Source organism: Castor canadensis, chromosome 5 (assembly GCF_047511655.1).
Source record: "Castor canadensis chromosome 5, mCasCan1.hap1v2, whole genome shotgun sequence".
In the NCBI taxonomy this organism is placed as follows: domain Eukaryota; kingdom Metazoa; phylum Chordata; class Mammalia; order Rodentia; family Castoridae; genus Castor; species Castor canadensis.
In genome coordinates, this window is record NC_133390.1 from 45,575,121 (window position 1) to 45,599,091 (window position 23,971).

The window sequence follows — 23,971 nt, forward strand, 5'->3', positions numbered from 1 at the left end:
AAGTTATTATACAGATGTCTTTTTTATCAGTGTTTTAAAAACCTGCTCATTAAAACCAACCACGTTCCCTAATTAAATCACAATAGTATCCAAAATTAAGGTCTTTAAAGATTTATCTGTTGACAAATTGATAAAATTTATGGAGATTAAGAGGGCAGAACAGGTTCTGCCGGGAAGCCGGGGCGGGGGTGGGGGAGATGGCACAAACAATGTATATACATGTAAGTAAATATTAAAAAGATACAATAAAAAAAGTAGTGTATTATAATGGTAATAATTATTCCACAACACAGTGGTAAAAATTACCACAACACAGTGTCTTAAAACCACACATACTTATTATCATATAGTTCTGAAGGTTGATAATCCAAAATGGTTCTTACAGGGCTAACATCAAGGTGTCAGCAGGTCTGGTTCCTTCTTGAGGTTCCCAGAAGGATTCATTCCTTCCTCCTCAAAGCCCAGACAGGCTGCCAGCCTTTGCTCATGACTCTTTGGCCTTTCTTATAAAGTCTCTTGTGATGACATCGCACATACCTGGAGAATTCAGTCTAATCCCCTCATCTCAAAATCCTAATCAAACTGCAAAGTTCCTGCGGCATAGAACTTTCACAGGCTCTGGGAATTACAATGTGTATTTGCAGACCATTATTCCATTAGCACATCTGCCACATTGCTTAACTACTACAATATTAATCTCAGATAAAAAATAGAAAAAGGAGAATATAAACTAAACTGAGAATTTTCCTGCATACAAGTCTCGTGTGTATCTTTCACATATATAACAAGATTTCAACCAAATGAGGAAAGTAGCTAACAATGTGTATTTTCATTAAAATCTGATTTCAAAGGAAAACACATAAAAATAAAAGCACATGAGGCAAATATTGAATAAGAAACATTATATACAAAGTACAAAACATTTAGTAAACATTTCTAAGACAGGATATAGATCAAACATATTTTGAACCAAGAGCTCAGTTTTGAAAATGTCAAGTCACATGATAAATATGTATCACATCAACAAAATTTCACAAGTAAAGTCATGGTATTAATTATAGTGTTTATTATCTGACAATACACTGGATAAAGCATTATTATGGTTTATAGTCCTTTTTGTGGGAAGTACTGGGGTTTGAACTCAGAGCCTTGTGTTTGCTAGGCAGGTGTAACAGCACTTAAGTCCTTTCTACTTTAGTTATTTTTCAGGTAGGGTCTCATGCTTTTTGGCTGGAATGCCATGGGACTTCGATCCTCCTACCTATGCCTGCCTCCAAAGTAGCTAGGATTATAGACATGAGCCACCATACCTGGAAAGATCATGTAGTCATAAAATTCTGTTCTGTTTTGTATGTCTGGTCTATAATATTTATTTACTTATTTATTTTAGTATCATTCTTTATTGACATTTCATTATGTTGTTAATTATACTTCTCTAAACCATAAGCACACACACACACACACACACACACACACACACACACACACCCCTTTCCTGAAAGAGGTGAAAATAAGAAAGGAAAAGGGTAAAGAAGAGACAATGAAAAGAACACACAAAAAATAAATGAAGAAAGAAAAGAGGGAGAAAAGAAGGGGAATAGGAAGAGCAGAGAAAAAGGGGAAAAGAAGAGAAGGATGCTACATGAGGGAAGTTGAAGAGTTATAAGACAACAACCCCTTATGAGAACTTTTTAACAACTAAATATTTTTTAAAAGAAATAAATAGCTTTGTAAAAAAGTGTACTTTCTAATGCAACTGCTGAGTCAAAAAGTGTATACTCAACTTTCAGGGATGTGTTAGGGATTTTCTGCATTGATGGAAAAATCTATTAAATATAAGATTTGTTTAAATACTAAGGTTCTTTTAGTCGGCATTCATTTTAATTTTCATTGTCACAAGCATGTGCAGACAAGTGTTCTTGCTCTCCTTCTAATCTCTCTCACTTAAACAGGCACACACCACAAACATGCACACATACACAAAAGGAGCGTGCACATCCAAAATGCATAAAGTGTACTCATCCAAATGCGTAAATGTTAATATGCATCATATGCTCATTAGAAGACTGATAAATAATGATATTTAATACAGTTTTAGAAAACATGCTATTTTGTTACACATGTAATGAATCTCGATGACTTTCTCAAAATAAGATGTATTTTTACTAATCCACAGTGTAATGGGGTGCATTGTGGCATTTACAAAGGTTTTACAATGTATCAAATATATCATACATGAATTTACCCCCTCCACCTCTCCTTTATTCCACCTCCCCTACTCCTGGAATAGTTTTTTCTTTTTTTATTCTTATGTGCATACAATGTTTGGGTCATTGCTACCCCTCCCCCCACCTCCTCCCTTACCTGCCCCCACACCCTCCCTCACCCCTACACCCCCTCGATACCCGGCAGAAACTATTTTGCCCTTATCTCTAATTTTGTTGTAGAGAGAGCATTAACCTAGAAGCTAGCACACAAACACAGGAAATTAATGTGAGTCAACTCCCTGTATAGCTATCCTTATCTCAACTAGCAAAAACCCTTGTTCCTTCCTATTATTGCTTATACCTTCTAAGTTAATTCTTCTTTTTTTTCTCCCCCCCAATTGGGTTTTTTTTTTCTTTTATTATTCATATATGCATACAAGGCTTGGGTCATTTCTCCCTCCTGCCCCCACCCCCTCCCTTACCACCCACTCCGCCCCCCCCTCTCTCCCCCCCACCTCCTCAATACCCAGCAGAAACTATTTTGCCCTTATTTCTAATTTTGTTGTAGAGAGAGTATAAGCATTAATAGGAAGGAACAAGGGGTTTTGCTGGTTGAGATAAGGATAGCTATACAGGGCCTTGACTCACATTGATTTCCTGTGCGTGTGTGTTACCTTCTAGGTTAATTCTTTTTGATCCAACCTTTTCTCTAGTTCCTGTTCCCCTTTTCCTATTGGCCTCAGTTGCTTTTAAGGTATCTGTTTTAGTTTCTCTGCGTTAAGGGCAACAAATGCTAGCTAATTTTTTAGGTGTCTTACTTATCCTCACTCCTCCTTCTTGATCTAACCTTTTCTCTAGTTCCTGGTCCCCTTCTCTTATTGGCCTCAGTTGCTTTAAAGTATGTGCTTTATTTTCTCTCCGTTGAGGGCCACAAATGCTATCTAGTTTTTTAGGTGTCTTACCTATCCTCATACCTCCCTTGTGTGTTCTCACTTTTATCATGTGATCAAAGTCCAATCCCCTTTTTGTGTTGTTTGCCCTTGATCTAATGTCCACATATGAGGGAGAACATATGATTTATGGTCTTTGGGGCCAAGCTAACCTCACTCAGAATGATGTTCTCCAATTCCATCCATTTACCAGCAAATGATAACATTTCATTCTTCTTCATGGCTGCATAAAATTCCATTGTGTATAGATACCACATTTTCTTAATACATTTGTCAGCGGTGGGGCATCTTGGCTATTTCTATAACGTGGCTATTGTGAATAGTGCTGCAATAAACATGGGTGTGGAGTAACCTGAGTCACATTCTTTTGGGTATATCCCCAAGAGTGGTATTGCTGGATCATATGTTAGATCAATGTTTAGCTTTTTAAGTAGCCTCCAAATTTTTTTCCAGAGTGATTGTACTACTTTACATTCCCACCAGCAGTATAAGAGAGTTCTTTTTTTCCTCACATCCTCACCAACACCTGTTGTTAGTGATGTTGCTGATTGATGGCTATTCTAACAGGGGTGAGGTGGAATCCTAGTGTGCTTTTAATTTGCATTTCCTTTATTGCTAGAGATGGTGAGCATTTTTTCATGTGTTTTTTGGCCATTTGAATTTCTTCTTTTGAGAAAGTTCTGTTTAGTTCACTTGCCCATTTCTTTATTGGTTCATTAATTTTGGGAGAATTTAGTTTTTTAAGTTCCCTATGTATTCTGCTTATCAGTCCTTTGTCTGATGTGCAGCTGGCAAATATTTTCTCCCACTCTGTGGGTGTTCACTTCAGTTTAGAGACCATTTCTTTTGTTGAGCAGAAGCTTTTTAGCTTTATGAAGTCCCATTTATCTATGCTATCTCTTAGTTGCTGTGCTGCTGGGGTTCCATTGAGAAAGTTCTTACCTATACCTACTAATTCCAGAGTATTTCCTACTCTTTCCTGTATCAACTTTAGAGTTTGGGGTCTGATATTAAGATCTTTGATCCATTTTGAGTTAATATTGGTATAGTGTGATATACATGGATATAGTTTTAGTTTTTTGCAGATTGCTAACCAGTTTTCCCAGCAGTTTTTGTTGAAGAGGCTGTCTTTTCTCCATCATATATTTTTAGCACCTTTATCAAAGAAAAGTTGGTTATAGTTGTGTGGCTTCATATCTGGGTCCTCTATTCTGTTCCACTGGTCTTCATGTCTGTTTTTGTGCCAGTACCATGCTGTTTTTATTGTTATTGCTTTGTAATATAGTTTGAAGTCAGGTATTGTGATACCTCCAGCATTGTTCTTTGAATGGTAAATTTTACAATCTCTTTATTGAATGTCATTGGAATTTTGATGGGAATTGAATTAAACATGTAGATTACTTTTGGGAGTATAGACATTTTTACTATTTTCATTCTACCAATCCATGAGCATGGGAGATCTCTCCACTTTCTATAGTCTTCCTCAATCTCTTTCTTCAGAAGTGTATAGTTTTCCTTGTAGAGGTCTTTCACATCCTTTGTTAGGTTTACACCTAGGTATTTGATTTTTTTTGAGGCTATTGTAAATGGAATTGTTTTCATATATTCTTTTTCAGTTCGTTCATTATTAGTGTATAGAAATGCTAATGATTTTTCTATGTTGATTTTATATCCTGCTACCTTGCTATAGCTATTGATGGGGTCTAGGAGCTTTTGAGTAGCATTTTTTGGGTCTTTAAGGTATAGGATAATGTCATCTGCAAATAGGGATATCTTGACAGTTTCTTTACCTATTTGTATTCCTTTTATTGCTGCTTCTTGCCTAATTTCTCTGGCTAGGAATTCCAGTACTATGTTGAATAGGAGTAGAGATAGTGGGCATCCTTGTCTAGTTCCTGATTTTAGAGGGAATAGTTTCAGTTTTTCTCCATTAAGTATATTGCTGGCTGTAGGTTTGTCATATATAGCTTTTATAGTGTTGAAGTACTTTCCTTCTATTCATAGTTTTCTTAGAGCTTTTATCATGAAATGGTGTTGGATCTTATCAAAGGCTTTTTCTGCATCTATTGAGATGATCAAGTGGTTGTTGTCTTTGCTTCTGTTAATGTGGTTTATTACATTTATTGATTTTCTTATGTTGAACCACCCCTGCATTCCTGGGATTAAGCCTACTTGGTCGTGGTGAATAATCTTTTTGATATGTTGTTGAATTCAGCTTGCCATTATTTTATTGAGGATTTTTGCATAAATGTTCATTAAGGAGAGTGGCCTATAGTTCTCCTTTTTGGAGGTGTCTTTGCCTGGTTTTGGGATAAGTGCAATACTGGCTTCATAAAATGTGTTAGGCAGTTTTCCTTCCCTTTTTATTTCGTGGAACAGTTTAAGTAGGGTTGGTATCAGTTCTTCTTTAAAGAACTCATAGAATTCAGTAGAGAATCCATCAGTCTGTCAATTTTGTTTATTTTTTTCAAAGAACCAACTTTTTCTTTCATTAATTCTTTGTATGGTTTTTTTGGTTTCTATTTTGTTGATTTCAGCTCTTATTTTTATTATTACTTATTTCCAGCTGTTTGCATGTTTTTTGTCTTCACTTTTGTTGTTGAGTTCTAGTTTTATTGCATTATGATCAGATAGAATGCATGGTATAATTTCTATTTGCCTATATTTGCTGAGGCTAGCTTTGTGCCCTAGGATATGATCTATTTCAGAGAAGGTTCCATGGGCTCCTGAGACGAATGTATATTGTGTAGAAGTTGGATGAAATGTTCTGTAGACATCAAGTAGGCCCACTTGATCTATTGTATATTTTAGATCTTGGATATCTTTATTGATATTTTGTTTGGATGACCTATCTATTGATGTTAATGGGGTGTTAAAGTCTCCCACAACCACTGTGCTGGAGTTAATATATGCTTTTAGGTCTTTCAGGGTATGTTTGATGAAATTGGGTGTGTTGACATTGGGTGCATATAGGTTGATAATTGGTATTTCCTTTTGGTCTATTTCCCCTTTTATTTGTATGGAATGTCCTTCTTTATCTCGTTTGATCAATGTAGGTTTGAAGTCTACTTTGTTTGAGATAAGTATTGCTACTCCTGCCTGTTTTTGGGGACCATTGGCTTGGTAAATCCTCTTCCAGCCTTTCATCCTAAGCCTATGCTTATTTCTGTCGGTGAGATGGGTCTCCTGTAAACAACAAATTGTTGGATCTTCCTTTTTAATCCATTTCATCAAATGGTGCCATTTGATTGGGAATTAAGTCCATTAACATTAACTGTTAGTACTGATAGGTATGTGGTGATTCTTGTCATTTAGTTGTCTTAGTTGTTTGAAGTTGTCTTAGTTGTGTGTGTACCTAAGTTGAGGTTACTCTCTACTTTCTTGCTTTTTCTTTTCCTGTAGTTTGGTGCTGTCTGCCCTTTCAAGGTTATATTGGGTTTCACTTTCTGTGTGCAGAATCCCTTGAAGAATCTTTTGTAGTGGTGGCTTTGTGGTCGCCTATTATTTTAGTTTCTACTTATCATGGAAGACTTTTATTGCTCCATCTATTTTGAATGACAATTTTGCTGGGTAGAGTATCCTAGGGTTGAAGTTATTTTCATTCAGTGCCCGGAAGATCTCACCCCAAGCTCTTCTTGCTTTTAATCCTTTTGTTGAGAAGTCTGCTGTGATTTTGATGGGTTTATCTTTGTATGTTATTTGTTTTTTCTTTCTTATAGCCTTCAGTATTCTTTCCCTAGTTTCTGTACTTGTTGTTTTAATGATGATATGCCGTGGGGTAGTTCTATTTTGATCTGGTCTGTTTGGTGTTCTGGAGGCCTCTTGCATCTGTATGGGAATAGATTTTTCTAGATTTGGGAAATTTTCTGTAATTATTTTGCATTGTTTCATCTCCTGTTTCTAGTTTTGAGTATGGATTTTAATTTTAAACACTTTGTTTAATTTTTATAACACTAAATTAGAAATATTTCCATGACATTTTAAGTTAATATTCAAATTCACTACCAAAACTCCCCTGAACTCTGATTTACTCACCTTAAAATGGAGACAATCAGCATCACAGCAATTTATACACTGAAGTAATATTATATATATGGTGTGTGGTAAATGTTTTAATAAAAATTGATTAAATCTTAATAGGGAAAATATGTTAAATAGAAGACTTTACTCTTCCCTTAAGTATCTGTACATCTGCATAAGAAAATAATGTCCATTTATTTGTAAAATCTTTCACTAACTTGTTCCTATGTATACTTTTTACAATTTTCGTTAGATATTTGGTAAACAATATGAGCAAATGTAGTAGTTAGAAAAGTTGTGTTAAAATCATTTTCAAGAATGTGGTAATCCATTCATAATGATTTTTTTAAAGGTCAAAGCTAAGACTTTTGAAAGCTTAAGAAAGAATATATATCGGAAATATATTCTACTAACACCTATACTGAATACATAATTCTTACTAAGTAAACATTGCCGTGCCTTCAAGTTGTTCGGTCAGACTGATCGATAAACTGCAGAAGATATTTTTCTGCCTGTTTCCTTCCTTCTTTGATTTTTAAAAATCAAAACTAAATAATGTGTTACCCTTCTGTGTCCTACAAATCAGTTTTTCTCATTTGGGGGAGTAAATTCATTACAAAATCAGATTGGGCTGGGAGTGTGGCTCAAGTGGAAGAACATGTTCCTGACAAGCATGATGCCCTGAGTTCAAAAAACAGTAACACAAATAAAAATAGGAGAAAAGAAATTCATTAAATATATTAAAACCAAATGCTTGATGTTTCATACATTGAAGAATTATGTATTAATATATTAATACATAATATGGCTTAAAAAATTCAAATTAAGTGAAGAGGTTTTCTCAAAAAAATTTAACAAGCATGGTGGGGTGTCACATACCTGTAGTTCCAGCTTTGGGAGAACTTGATGGGGGAAAATTCACATAAGCCCATGAGTTTGAAGCCAACAAGGACAGCCTTAATATGAAACAAAGAAAAATGTAACAAGGTCAAAAAATTTTCATAAAATATTTTGAAATCTAACAGCATAATATTTAAAATTTCAACATCTAACATCTAATATTATAAAAATCATTGATAAAGTATCAACAAAATTGAATATTTTATCCATTATTATAGCCACTATATAAAATGTGGATTAAGGTTCAGGATATGTTGTTTAAAATAAACACAATTATTTAAAAGTGTATAAATTTTTAAATCATGGATCGTTACATGTAAAAGAAATGTATAAAAATGAAGATAATGTAGGGATTAGTATAGTTCTTGCACTCTAAAGCTCATATTTAAGAGATCAATCTATGTAGTTAGGGAATCAATCTTTGCTTATTTTTGTTTTATTTAAGATGGGACTTATACAATTTAGATGATGTACAATTAATTGACTACTGTAAAATTAGATATAGAAAATAGGACATATATTTTACTCACTAGGCATTCTATCATGTTGTTGCCCTAACTGAATTTTTATGTTGTAAAAGGATGATATTGTTGACCTTGAGTGCTGAATAATTGTGAGGTAAAATCTTCTACACCGGTAATATTGCTTTATGACATTGCACATTAAACTGAGAATTACCCATAGATTATACACATGAAAAAGATGTTCCAAAATTGTAATGAACTTATATGGTTAAATCAACTTTTAATTTGTATGATACACTTTAAATTTATAATTTATCCATAAAACACCATTTAATACATTATTGCACTGTGATGTAAGAACACTAATGTAGTTTCCAACAGAGACAAATTTATTACCAGTAGTTTATCAGTAGGGAATGTGTCTCAATTTAAATAGTGAATTATTTCTAAGTGCTGCTTCTTATTTACCACACTGTCCATTACTGTTTTAGCTTATAAGACAAGCTTCTATTTCCTAGTGACTTCTGTAGTTATCTGTCATTTTTATGAATATATTTTAGCTCATCCATAATTTTCACATTAAACTGACAGAATTTTAAACTTCCTTAAGTCCTTATGTTTTAGGAGAATCAAACTTGTCAATCTTATTAATTTAAGAAACTACTTTTCCTTAAAATACAAAGGCAGCATTTAGAAATAAAATACTTGCTTCTCTAAGAAATTTAAAGTGCCATACATGGCAAGTCAATTTTTCAACCTTATTTTCTCCTATGATTGGTACATTTAAATGGATTTCTTAGAATGAATCAGAAAGCTGCTATGCATCCACAAGGATAATTTTAATTTGAGTTTTCATTTTACCTCATTGTTCTGACGTGTCCTTTCATTCACCCACAGGGAAAGGTCTTAGTTCTCAATAGCATCCGCTTAAGTGTTTACTTGCTTATAGCTCAATATACACAACTACTTCATAATTAAAATACTAGCACTGTCACTAACAATATCATTTCTAATAACGGTTTAATAATTTTTGCAGGCTTTTCATTTTTTTTCTTTTTTTATTTTTGTGCTGGGGGTACATTGTGGCATTTACAAAATAGGCTTTACATTTTTAACTTTTCATACATATCCTATTTGGATTTAAGTTAAATCATTGTGCTTTAAAGTCACTTTCAATAGTTTCTCTTGAAACCTATGTCACCAATTCATACACAGTATTCCTTGTATTGTATTTCTTTTTTCCAGAATTTTTAAGTATAAATTATATTTTCTAATCCCTTAAAATATTTATAGGATTCCTAAATTAAATCTGAAAGACGTGGTATATTTAGATGTCTAGCTTCTAATCCTGTAGTGACTACCCTCTTGCTCCTCTAAGTGTAATCATTCTTTTAGTGTGTGTGTGTGTTACTGGGGTTTGAACTCTGGGCCTCATGCTTGCTAGGCAGGCACTCTGCCACTTGAACCACTTTGCCAGAACTAATCATTCTAATTAATTTTTATTCTTTAGTTTATCCTTACATGACTTTTCATGCTATTCTTCTTCCTTACATCTCTCATATTCTGAAATAACACCAATGTAGTATTTTTAGATACTCATGATTTCTTTTCATGAAATCATAATTCACCATTGGATACAACAGATTTTAACCAGACCCTTGTTGATGGACATCTAGAATGTTCAAATATTCACAAGTGTTTACAAATAAATTTCAGTGGATCATCTTATAAATACATCAGTTTGTGTTTATGCAGTATTACCTTGGATAGAGTCAAAAAAGCCAAAGTATAAATGAATACATAATGTTCCTTAAATTGTTGAGTTTACATTCATAAAAGTTGTACTCTTTCACAGTTCCACAATATATTAAAATCTTTTTCCCACAGCCTAACCAACAGAGTGCATTGTTAAAATCTGGGGGGTACTTTTGTCTTTCAAAGAGGAAATAAATGGTATTTCAATGTGGCTTAATTTGGATTTCTCTGTTTATGAGGTTTAACCCTTATATGAAACACTATTGCTTTTAAAATTAGAATACTTTCTGGGTGCTAGTGGCTCACACATATAATCCTAGCTACTCAAGAGTCAGAGATCAGAAGGATCAAGATCCAAAGCCAGCCCAGGCAAATAGTTCATGCAACCCTATCTCAAAAATACCCATCACAAAAAGGCCTGGTGGAGTGGCTCAAGGTATAGGCCCTGAGTTCAAACCCCAGTACTGCAAAAATAAATAAATTAATTAATTAAATACTTAAAAATGGAAAATATTTTGTTAACGATACTAAGAAAATAATCTACTAACATGTATATACATGTATTTTAGTAACCATATACATGTGCATATAGAGGTACATATACATATAATTTTTTGACAACCAAATCTCTTCTATCTTTTATTGGGGAGAATGGGTATATATACATATTCTAATAAATATTGGAAGTTTAAGTTTAACACAAGATTATTTTAGGTTAGGTTTGGATTGCTAAAATAATGTTTTATAGGAAAATAAGTTAGATGTGGTTCTGAAAATAAGCTTCTAAAGTTAAAACTTTCAATTTTATCCAAATGTTAAGGAAACTATGTAAAAATAATCCTCTCATTGTCAAGCAAATATTTATTATAAATATGAGGTGTGTCAGATAAATTTTATAAAGTACTCAGAAGTCCTGAGGAGAAAGAAATACCTATAAATGATCTTGTAATTGCAGAGTTGGTTTATTTCTTATGATATATACAGACTTTTTTAAATACAGGAGCCAAGTATATTGGAATTCATGTCATAACTTAAGATAAAAGCCAGTTTAAAGAAAAATGTGTGCTCTAATTGTCAATGAGCTCTCGCTGACGTTCTTGCAATATTTGAGTTTTTGCTCTATGCTCCTTAATAGTGTTTCTAAGCATGTGTTAATACCTTATTTAGATTGACTAAAGCAGGTTCTAAGGCTATCTTACTAATCTGACTTCAACGATTGTTGTTCATGTCAATAAAATTTATGGTTTTCTTGGAAGAGAAATATTATATAGAGAATTATGGAAAGTGATTCCTGCCAATTAATTCTTAGTTATTTTCTTTCCTTTCAGCACCTTCTCTTATAGGTATGGTAAGGAAGGACTGGGCATCCCAAAATAGCATTGCTCTGTCATGGCAAGCACCTGCTTTCTCCAATGGAGCCGTTCTGGACTACGAGATCAAGTACTATGAGAAAGTAGGTCCCATTTGGAGCTTCCTAAAAAATTACATATACTTATATAGAGAGAGATATCATGCAGGTTATATTATATTATTTTACTTCAAAATCTGTAACTCTTTGGCCTAACATCATACTTATTGTTTCTTTGAATCCTCTTTAACTTATTATTGTGCTTATAATTTCTTAATTAATTTCTCTTCTTGTATGTCAGATTAAAGTAGAAAATGCAAGATATTTATTGTCATGATCTCTTCCAGGGTGTTTTACAATTCAAGAAGAATAGTAACTTCTTCAATTTCCAATTTAGTTACTATAACATTGTTTCTAAAATTCTGTTGAGAAGAAATTGTAAAGTTGAATTGTTATAACTTAAAATGAGCGTGTAGGACACATTCTTTGCCATGGAATTTAAAGTTACAATCCACTATAATTTGAAAAGAATATCTTAAGAGATTAGTGAAAATAAGCAAATGAATTAAATATTTTCTTTACATTAAGTTCAGCTATTTTATTTTATAAGGAGCTTGTACAACACATTTTGTTGGCAAATTAGTTTCCATTTTTGTATTTAAAGTTATTCTCAGTTATTTTATTTTGTCAAATTATATGCTTCCTTAATTTTATTGTATTCATATTATTTCTTTATGATTGTTCTCACATATTTCTCACCATTTTGACATTTTTGGTATAGATTTTACATCAGATAGCATAATCAGTTCTGATGTGTCATGTACTAGTATTACTCTAGAATATTGACAAATGTCACATAAACATTTTTTAAATTAATTTATGAATCATGTATAATTTCCAGTGCTTTACTATAATAATGAAGAATGTCTTATATTTCTGTAACTTGCTAGAAACAAGGAAATGTTCAAACGTTCCCACTGAAGGTTTGTATTTGAATCTACAAAAATAAACTGACAATAGTTAGCAGAGGGAAAGGCCTATACATTTGTTAAAAGGCACGTATGCACAGGAGCCACACAGAGTGTGAAAGTCAAAGAAGGGCCACATAAATACTGTCTTCAAAGTAGGGAGAGAAGTGGGGATTGTGGGCAGTTGCATAGAAGTAATAGATGATTTTTAGAGAAAATGACTGGATTCAAAGGACAGACAATGTCCTGGGTCAGAGTTCCTCTGGGTTTTTCTTATTTAGCTTTCAGTCTCTGCTTCTGTGATGTGAGCCTAATCTTCCTTTTTTAATGAAATTCTAGTAAAATGACTGAAGGTGATTGTGTTCCTACTTGCCAAATCTGGTCCTTAGGTAGGTAAGTGATCTTCAGAGATCCCTCCCTGCATGTGCTTCCTCCTAGCGTGCTCTCAGTGTAAAGTTCAAAGAAGCATATTTTGATACATTTTTTAAGACCAAACAGGGACACCATAAATACACTCAGGCATGTCCTAAAGAAACACAGTGCAGGAGTAGAAACAGAACCCTACCTTTATTCCATCACTTCTGAGTAAAAGGAGAGGTAACTCATTGGCATGATTGTATTCATTTTTAGCCCTGTAGTAATTTCAGCATCATGCAGTCAATGAAAATTGATTATCCTTAACTGACATGGACAAATCCATAGCTTAAGAAAATAAGAATTTACTCAGTTTAAATTGGATTACAGATTCAGAACATTAGTCAGGCCAGCATGTGTTCAGAAATCCATTGGCTAGCCTTTCAAATGTTACAACCTATAGAATGCTGTCATGAGAAAATGTATTTTCTGTCTACTAGTTTAAATGCTTCTTCATGTACTCCATTGTCTGATCCTCTAAAAGTGAATGAAACATATGTATTTAAGAAACTTTTCAGATACAAAATACTTCTGTTTTATAAGAACATTCTGTGCTATATTTCATACAGAGAAAAACAGTGTTTTTTTTATTTTATAGTCATTTACACTTCATATGTTTAAGGATGAAAATAACCTGCAGTATTTCCAAGTAAAGACAAATCAAGATTAATAAAAAAGAGAACCACATTCATCTTTAAAATTTGAAAATTGTTATAATTCTAAAAGATACTAATTAACATAATACTCACGTTTCTAAGTTGGTGTGCAGTATTTGGCTTTATTATGTAAGTTTTACTTTAATGGTGAAATAGATAATGTTACAAAGGCATTTACTGTATAAGAAAATGGCAAAGATCCAGTGATAGTGGATTTAACATGTAGTAGGAAGTCAAAGATTCCTAATTCATGCTCTGAATCTGATCCTTGTTATGCTCCTAGACAGGAAAAAGTCAATAAATCTCCTGTGTCCATAAGTCACATTTAGAAAATGGAAATAAAGATATCATCCCATGGGTAGGTTGTAAAGATTAATTATAAACGGATCTAACGATGAAAAGCAGTAAGTCAGTATATGAAAACCACTTACATCCAAACACTAACCCTGAAACAAGGATTTGTGTGCAAGTGATTAATTAAGGTTCCCAAGAGAATTGGGAAGAGCATGAATTGTTAAGGAAGATGCCATTCAAACTCAATGTGACCAAGAAAATCTCTGGAGTATAAATTGTATCTTAGAGCTCATCCAATGGAGGAAAGAAGGTAGGATTCCTTAGTTGTTTCCAGTGAAAATAAATGGCAGGTAGAAATAAAATTACAGGCATTTCTGGTTTTTCCCTTGTGCTCTAGCTGCCCAAGTTTAGATCAATAAAGAGGGTTTCATACAAACTTTTAAAATCAGAACACACAAAAGCAAGGAGTTGGGAACAGAAACAAGGAAAGGTGATCTCAGGTGATCTAGAACACTGTTGAGTCAGATAACTAATTTCTCAAATAACTAATGAAAAATTAATCATGGGCTCATTGTAATGACTAGTTTTTAATATTTGTACCATGGCACTTAGACTTTTCAATTCTTTGTAATCAAAGTTATTCTATCTTTATACCTATAATTGACCTAAAAATGATCAATATTTATGCAATTCTCTGAGACCATATGGGAAAATTTTATTGGAGGGGAGGATTATGCATGAGTTAAGGAAAGGAAGAGGTGAGGAATACCAAGAAAAGGTCAGGAGCTTTACATTACCCTTTTTTCTGTCCTTATGTTATGGATTGTTTGGTTTGGTTTGGTTTGGTTTGGTTTGGTTTGGTTTTGGATGTGTCATGGCATCATATGTATGATGAAAATTGTGAATTCTTCAAGACTATTAGTATGGAGATGCCATTATAATGAAGCAAATGGCAGTCAGTGGTTAGTGGTTATCTCGGTCAGCCATTTGGTTCTAGCCAGTTTTGGATGATCTTACTTCTTTACTGTTTGAGCTATCACATGATGTCCTACTATGACACACTCTGTGATTGCATCAGATTCAAGCCACTGTGCACTTCGCCTCTTTTTTTCTCTGTCTATCTAGCTTACCTTACTATTTTTAATCAATGACCTTTTCTCAGAGAATGTGTCATAATAGAAAGAGCATTCACCTAGGTATCCAAAGATTTGAGTTTCAGTTTGGTGTCATGTCTCAAACAGTAGAGCCCCTGTCTACCAAGTACAGGCCCTCAGTTCAAACCCCAGTACTTCCAGAAAGAAAAAGATTTGAGTCTTGTTTAGACTTTAATTTTCATTCCAACGTGATTTTTTTTTTCCCTTGCAATGCTGAGAATCCAACTCGGGGCCTCACACATACTGGGCCATCACTCTGCCATTGAGTCATACTTTCTGACCCATACCTCAACTTTCTCAGTCCAACTTCTCCCTATACAATTAGTGTCTACAAAGAGTCTCCTATGGTATTATGTATTTTCAAACTCAATATGTTTATTTCAATACTGTTATATGTGTACATTACCCCAGTGTTATCCTATCCCTAGATAATTATAGATTTCATTTAAGTCTATGGAAATTAAATACACACACACACACACACACACACACACACACACACACACTTACTCATGCAGCAACACTGTTTAAAATACTTCACCCCAGGAAGCAGTATTCTTCACATCATAATCATATATAAAATTTGAGACTTGAGTATCATTCCCTACTTTGTGTGTGTGCTGTGTGGTGTTTGTGCCTCTTTGTCTGTATGTGTGTCTATGTGCTTATAAGTATATTGGGGGTAGCATAAAGGAAAGAAAAATATATTGCTTTGTTGATTATAATAAGTCATATATTCTCTACTGAGTTAACTATGCTCCCCAATCATTAGTTACTTTATTTTTTAACTCTAATGAGCACAATTTTAATATTAAAAAACACTTTTTTATAACAAGGAGTGTCAAATATAAGTTATGAATATTTACCTACTTTCCTATTTACTTACTAGCAGTGCTTTTCTCTGAAATCAGAGAATGAGAATGAGGGAAATAAAACATTATCTGCCCCCAACTTCTTAGTCTTTACCTATAAAATGTTGCAAAACCTCTTTAAATCACAAGAGATTAAATACCCCACTCAATATTAAACATACCATTTGTCTTAGTCCACTTTATGGTGCTAAAACAGAGTACCTGATACTGGATAACATATAAGAGAGATATTAATTTCTCATAGTTTTGGAGGCTGGGAAGTCCAAGATCAAGTGTGGAGAGCAAAGACTTGAAGCAGTGAACTTCAAGGTCCTTAGATGTCTTGTGACATATTTCCTTTCCTCCAGGATTTAGCACCTTTGCCTTAAGATGGGAGAGCAGTACTTTTGGAGTTCCATTGTTGTAATGAGTATCCTCTGACTTCCTTCTCTTCATACTAATCTCTTCCCCAGAATGTCACCAGGTTGTCACATCCTTGTTTTCCTCTGCCAAAAACATTTTTCTCTCTCTGCCATATCACCAAGCTGAAAATCCTTCAACTCTCTAAATTTTGTTCCTATTTTAATTGTAAGTCTCATTTTATATGATTTCTTTCTTCTTGAATTGAACTATATGTAGTTAAAAGAAGCCACAACATACCCTACAGCTTCGTAGTTTAAATATTTTTCTCCCAGATATTTGAGTTTATCTGCTCTTAAATTCTACCTTCCACATGGCCTGGGGCGTGGACACAATTCAGTTAAGTTCCCTGCCAGTTGAAAATAAGAATGGCCTTTCCTGCAGTTTTCAACACCTTCTTCCTCTCGTCCTTCTGCTACTTTATCAGAATTGCCATTACTGTCCACATTTCTATCAAAATTCTGACCACAATTACTTAGTTAAGAAGCTTCAAACATTCCCCATGTTAATGGAAATTCAGTCACCTGAACTCTACGCCACTTCACAAATAATGAGAGCAAGTTCTTGAGGAAAAGGAAATAAAACTCATTAATTTTGCCATGCAAAATGAGACTGCATTAGCTATTGCCTCAAAGCTACACTCCTACTTTTGAAAGAAAATATTTGGTGTTTGAAGTGGAACCCAGGAACTCAAGTCCCACAGCAGGTGTGCCATTAGTTTACTGATGCCATGTCCCTGAAGCTGGTATGGCTTGTTTGACAGAGGTTTATTCTTTCTCTATGATCAGAAAAGATTGCCTGGTTTAGTTGGGGAAAAAAAGTGTTAGCCTTATTTTCCCCTGCATGAGAAGGGAGAGAAAGAAAGAGAAAGGAAATTTTTAAAAATGTCAATTTGAATCCCTGAATTACCAAGCACAGCAAAGCAGACCAACAACAAAAGCCGACTACAAACAAGAAGATTGTTTTGGTTTGGTTTGGTTTGGCTTTTTCCCTTTTGTAGTCCCAGTTGCACTCAGTTTTCTTCTCTCTTTCAAACCCTTGCCAGAATCTCCCTTAATACTCTGTTCATAGCAAGCTAGGAGTTTTCTTATTCTGTTCCTGCAAATCCTTTTGTTTTTTCATTTATTCACATGTGTGTACATTGTTTGGGTCATCCCCCCCCCCGGCACCCCCTTCCCCCCTCAAGTCCAGGCAGAACCTGTTTTGCCCTTATCTCTAATTTTGTTGAAGAGAAGACATAAGCATAATAAGGAAGACAAAGCGTTTTTGCTGGTTGAGTTAAGGATAGCTATACAGAGAGATTCCTAGCATTGCTTCCATGTACAAATGTGTTACAACCCAAGTTGATTCATCTCTAACTGATCTTTACCCTGGTTCCTGATCCCCTTCTCATATTGACCCCTGTTGCTTTAAGGTTTCTGTATTAGTTCCTCTAGAGTGGGGACATCAAACACTTTCATGTTTTGGGTTTTTTACCTATTCCCATATCTCCCTTATGTGTTCTCTCCTTGTCATGTGATCCAAGTCCAACAACACTACTGTATTTGCCCTAGATCTAAAGTCCACACATGAGGAAGAACATACAATTTTTGGTCTTCTGAGCCTGGCTAACCTCACTCAGAATGATGTTCTCCAGTTCCATCCATTTACTTGCAAATGATAAGATTTCATTCTTCTTCATGGCTAAGTAAAATTCCATTATGTACAAGTACTACATTTTCTTGATCCATTCATCAGTAGAGGGGCATCTTGGTTGTTTCCATAACTTGGCTACTGTGAGTAGTGCTGCAATACACATGGGTGCCCAAATGCCTATGGAGTAACCTGTTTTGCATTCCTTTGGGTATATCCCCAGGAATGAGATTCCTGGATCATATGGCAGATCTATGTTTAGATTTTTAAGAACCCTCCATGTCTATGGCCATACCAACCTGAACCTGCCCAATCTCGTCTGATCTCGGAAGCTAAGCAGGCTTGGGCCTGGTTAGTACTTGGATGGGAGAAGCCTCCATATTTTTTTCCAGAGTGGTTGCACCAGCTTGCATTCCCACCAGCAGTGCAAAGCACTCCTTTTTTCCCACATCCTCGCCAACACATGTTGTTGGTGGTGTTTTTGATGATGGCTGTTCTAATGGGTGAGGTGGAATCTTAGTGTGGTTTTGATTTGCATTTCCTTTATGGCTAGAGATGGTGAGCATTTTTTCATGTGTTTTTTGGCCATTTGAATTTCTTCTTTTGAGAAAGTTCTGTTTAGTTCAGTTGCCCTTTTCTTCATTGGTTCATTTATTGTAGGAGAGTTTAGTTTCTTAAGTTCCCTGTATATTCTGGTTATCAGTCCTTTGTCTGATGTGTAGCTGGCAAATATTTTCTCCCACTCTATGGGTGGTCTCTTCAGTTTAGAGACCATTTCTTTTGTTGTGCAGAAGCTTTTTAATTTTATGAAGTCCCATTTGTCCATCCTTCCTCATAGTTGCTGAGCTTCTGGGGTTCTGTTGAGGAAGTCCTTGACTATACCTATTAGTTCCAGAGTGTTTCCTGCTCCTTCCTGTACTAACTTCAGAGTTTTGAGTCTGATATTAAGGTCCTTGATCCATTTTGAGTTGATACAAGTACAGGGTGAAAGACATGGACCTAGTTTCAGTTTCTTGCAGATGGATAACCACTCTTCCTAGCAACATTTGTTGAAGAGGCTGTCTTTTCTCCATCGTATATTTTTGGCAACTTTGTCAAAAATAAGGTGAGTATAGTTGTGTGAATTCATATCCGGTTCCTCTATTCTGTTCCATTGGTCTTCATGTCAGTTTTTGTGCCAGTACCATACTGTGTTTATTGCTACTGCTTTGTAATATATTGTCAGTTATTACGATACCTCCAGCATTGATCTTTTTGCTGAGTATTGCCTTGGCTGTTTGCGGTCTCTTGTGTTTCCAAATGAACTCTGGGGTAGATTTTTCAATCTCTGTGATGAAAGTCATTGAGATTTTGATGGGAATTGCATTAAACATGTAGTATAGCCATTTTTCTATGTTGATTCTACCAATCCATGAGCACGGGAGATCTTTCCATCTTCTGTAGTCTTCCTTGATCTCTTTCTTTAGGGGTTTATAATTCTCCCTGTAGCAGTCACTCACATCCTTTGTTAAATTTACTCCCAGGTATTTGATTTTTTTTGAGGCTATTGTAAATGGAATTGTTTTCATATATTCCTTCTCAGTTTGTTTGTTGTTTGTATATAGAAAAGCTAATGATTTTTGTAAGTTGATTTTGTGTCTTGCCACATTGCTGTAGCTGTTTATGGTGTCTAAGAGTTTTTGGGTAGAGGTTTTTGGGTCTTTAAGGTATAAGATCATATCATCTCCAAATAAGGATATTTTAACAGTTTCTTTTTCTATTTGTATTGCTTTTATTTCTTCTTCTTGCCTAATTGTTCTGGCTAGGAATTCCAGTACTATATTGAGTGAGCACCCTTGTCTTGTTCCTGATTTTAGGGGGAATGGTTTCAGTTTTTCACCGTTAAGTATGATGTTGGCTGTAGGCTTGTAATGTATAGCCTTTACAATGTTGAGGTACTTTTTTTCTATTCCTAGTTTTCTTAGAACTTTTATCATGAAGTGGTGTTGAATCTTGTCGAAGGCTTTTTCTGCATCTATTGAGACAATCAAGTGTTTTTTGTCTTTGCTTCTATTGATGTGCTGTATTACATTTATAGATTCGCATATGTTGAACCACCCCTGCATCCTTGGGATGAAGCCAACTTGGTCGTGGTGAATGATCTTCCTGATGTGTTGTTGGATTCAGCTTGCCATTATTTTATTGAGGATTTTGCATCGATATTCTTTAAGGAGATTGGCCTATAGTTCTCCTTTTTGGAGGTGTCTTTGTCTGGTTTTGGGATGAAATTAACATTGGCTTCATAAATGAGTTAAATAGTGTTCCTCCCCTTTCTATTTCATGGAACAGTTTAAGGAGGGCTGGTATTAGTTCCTTAAACATCTGATAGAATTCAGCAGTGAATCCATCAGGTCCTGCACTTTTCTTTTTTGGCAGACTCTTTATTGCTACTTCGATTTCATTTTGTGTTGTAGATCTATTCAGGTTGTTAATATGCTCTTCAGTTTTGGATGGTTTTAACTATCTAGAAATCTGTCCATTTCCTCAAAAATTTCAAATTTATTAGAGTATAGGCTCTCAAAGTTGTCTCTGATGATTTCCTGGATTTCATGGTGTTTGTTGTTATCTCTCCTTTTGCATTTCTGATTTTACTGATTTGGGTTTTTTCTCTCCTCATTTTAGTAAGGTTGCCAGGTGTCTGTCAATCTTATTTATTTTTTCAAAGAACCAGTTTTTTGTTTCATTGATTCTTTGTATGTTTTTGTTTGTTTGTTTCTATTTCATTGATTTTAGTCTTTATTTTAATTATTCCTCTCCTTCTGCTTGTTTTGGGATTTGCTTGTTCTTGTTTTTCTAGGAGTTTGAGCTGTAGTATTAGATCATTGATTTGAGATCTTTCTGTCCTTTTAATATAAGCACTCATAGTATAAACTTTCCTCTTAGGACTGCCTTTGCTGTGTCCCATAGGTTCTGGTACGTCATGTTTTCATTCTCATTAACTTTTAATTTCCTCTTTTATTTCATCAATGACCCTTTGAGCATTGAGCAATGTGTTGTTCAGCTTCCAATTATTTGCATGTTTCTTTTTGCTGTTGATTTCTAGTTTTAATGCATTGTGGTCAGATAGAATGCATGGGAATATTTCTATTTTCTTGTATATGCTACAAGATATGTGCCCTAAGATATGATCAGTTTTGGAGAAGTTTACATGAGCTGCTGAGGAGAATGTATATTGTGCAGCAGTTGGATGAAATATTCTGTAGACATCAGCTAGGTCCATTTGAACTATGGTGTGATTTAGTTCAAGGATTTCTTTGTTGATTTTTTTTTTGGATGACCTATCTATTGGTGATAGGGGGGTATTAAGGTCTCCCACTACCACTATGTTGGAGTTTATATATGTTTTTAGGTCTTTCAGAATATATTTGATGAATTTGGGTGCATTGCCATGGGTGCATATAGGTTGATAATTGTTATTTACTTTTGGTGTATTTCCCCTTTTATTAGTATGGAGTGTCCTTCTTTATCTCATTTGATCAGTGTAGGTTTGAAGTCTACTTCGTCTGAGATAAGCATTGCTACTCCTGCCTGTTTTGGGGAGCCATTGGCTTGGTAAATCTTCTTCCAGCCTTTCACTCTCAGCCAGTGCTTATTTATGTCAATGAAGTGAGTCTCCTATAGGCAGAAGATTGTTGGATCTTCCTTTTTAATCTGGCTTGCCAGTTGGTGTCTTTTGATGGGGGAATTTAGTACATTAACATTCAGTGTTGGTATTGATAGGTACGTGGTGATCCCTGTCATGTAGTTGTCTTTGCTGATTAAGTGTTTGATGGTGTGCAGCTGAATCAGTTTTACTCTTTACTTTCTTGCCTTTTCTTCTTCTGTGGTTTGGTTTTGCCTGCCCTTTCATGGTTTTGTTTGCTTTCATTTTCTGTGTGCAGAACTCCTTGGACAATCTTCTGTAGTGGTGGCTTGGTAGTCATGTATTGTTTTAGTTTCTGCTTATCATTGTTCCTGCAAATTCTTTCAGCCTCTACCCATAACCTAATTCCATAGCCACTTCCACATTTTCAAGCATTTTTCAGAGCAGCAACTACACTCTTAAAACCAAATTTTTCTTAAACCACATTCTTAAAACCCATTTTGTGCTGCTATAACAGGAAACCTAAAACTGGGTAATTTCTAAAGTAAAGAGAAATTTATTTTTCACAGTTCTGGAGACTAGGAAATCCATGATCAAGACACTGCACATTTGGTGTCTGATAAGGGCCAGATCTCCACTTCCAACGTAATAGCTTAAATGCTGCATCCTCTGGAGGGTGGGGGATGTGTTGTTCTTCACATAGCAGTGAAGTGAAAAGGCAAACAGCAAGAGGGAGATGAACTTGTTCCTTTATAAAAGCACTAATCTCAGCCATGAAGGTGTAGCCCTCATGTCGTATTCATCTCTAAGGGTCCCACCTCTTAGTACTGTTACAATGGCAATTAAACTAAATTTCAACATTAGTTTTGGAAGGGAAAGACATTCAAACTAAGGCATCCTTGTTTTGTCCCTAGTTTTCCTTTCTCACTTCACCTATTTTGTTCACATTATTAATTTTTCTTCTCTTCCCCCATTTTACCCTCTGTTCTTTCTTCTTTCCTCTTTTCCTCTCCTTGTTTTTCTGACCAAGGCATTCTGCTTTCTCTTGCATTGGTGTTATTATGCTCTTAGTGAATTTGAGTTACTGTAATATAATTCTATAAACTATGTGACTTAAAATCAACAAAATTTTATTTGGTGCAGTTTTTGAGACAGAAGAGTCCAACAAAAGATTTAATGTCCAGTGAGGGCTTGCTTCCTGGTTCTAGACAACAGAAGGGCATGGGACTTCTTTGAGGTGTCTTATATAAGAACACTAATCCCATTTATGAGTGCTCTCTCCCATGATCCAATAAACTCCTTCACAGTCACATCCAATTACCCTATCTTTGGGAGTTATTTTTTCAGGATATAAAGTTAGGGGTGGGGGACAAAAACATTCAGATGTATCAATTATTTTATCAAAATTAGTCTTGGTTACAGTTATTTATATGTGTATCTGACTCTCCAATTTATATGTGAATTTCTAAATAAAGGGAATCATTTCTTGTTTTCACTCTCTTTGTTCAGACCTCATTGGTAGGATACTGAGAAGTCACTCAATCTCTGTAAAATCACCTCAGACAATTACAAAAATAATAAAAGAAAGCGAGAAGACTGTCTCTAAGGTCTGCTTTCACCTGCTCATAAGAAAGACTCATACACACATGTCCATCAGCTCAGAGACCATTCTGCTAATAAATAGAATGTAAACTCATGAGGGCAGAGATTTCTTTTGTCTTCTCATCACTAAGAAAGACACACAGCCAATAATTAAAGGCAACAATTGTTGATCATTTATATTCCAGGTATTTTCAAGTGTTTTGCCTAGACTAAATAATTAATATTAATAATGCCATTTGTGGAAAATAGCATTAATATTCCCATTCTGCAAATGAAGAAACAGATACAAGAGGACTACATAACTTTAGCAATATCACCCAGCCAGTAAGTGGTGCTAAAGCTGGCCAAGGCACCTAGCATGACAATGGATGTCTCAGAGCTTTCTGCTGATGCTGGTTTGTAACTTCCCAAAGGCCAAACACTTACTGCTCTCTGATGTCCTTTTGCATCTGTAAAATGGCAGCAATAAACCCTACCTATCTCACCAGGGTGTTGTAAGGGTCTACTAATTACCATCTGGTAACTCATTTTGCAGACATGGATCCCTTGGAACAGTTCATTATTCTTGCACTCAGTATTTAAAGACACTGAGACTAGAAAAACTTTTCCTTAACGTATCCTTGTTAATTTTTACCTCAGTCAGCTGTTTGGAGATTTTATTTAGGGAAACTTATCACAAGAAGGGAAACATTTCTTATATCCAGATGGTCAATA

At 34.9% G+C, this 23,971-nt stretch overlaps 1 protein-coding gene across 5 annotated transcripts in view; it reads left to right on the forward strand.

Moving 5' to 3' along the window:
* Positions 1 to 23,971, forward strand: part of Epha6 (EPH receptor A6) — a 933,912-nt gene that overhangs the window by 525,736 nt on the left and 384,205 nt on the right. For all 5 annotated transcript variants that reach the window (XM_074072950.1, XM_074072946.1, XM_074072947.1 and 2 more), the window contains one exon: positions 11,625 to 11,749. In XM_074072950.1, coding sequence (XP_073929051.1) covers positions 11,625 to 11,749 — 125 coding nt within the window. The remainder of the gene's footprint in view (positions 1 to 11,624; positions 11,750 to 23,971) is intronic.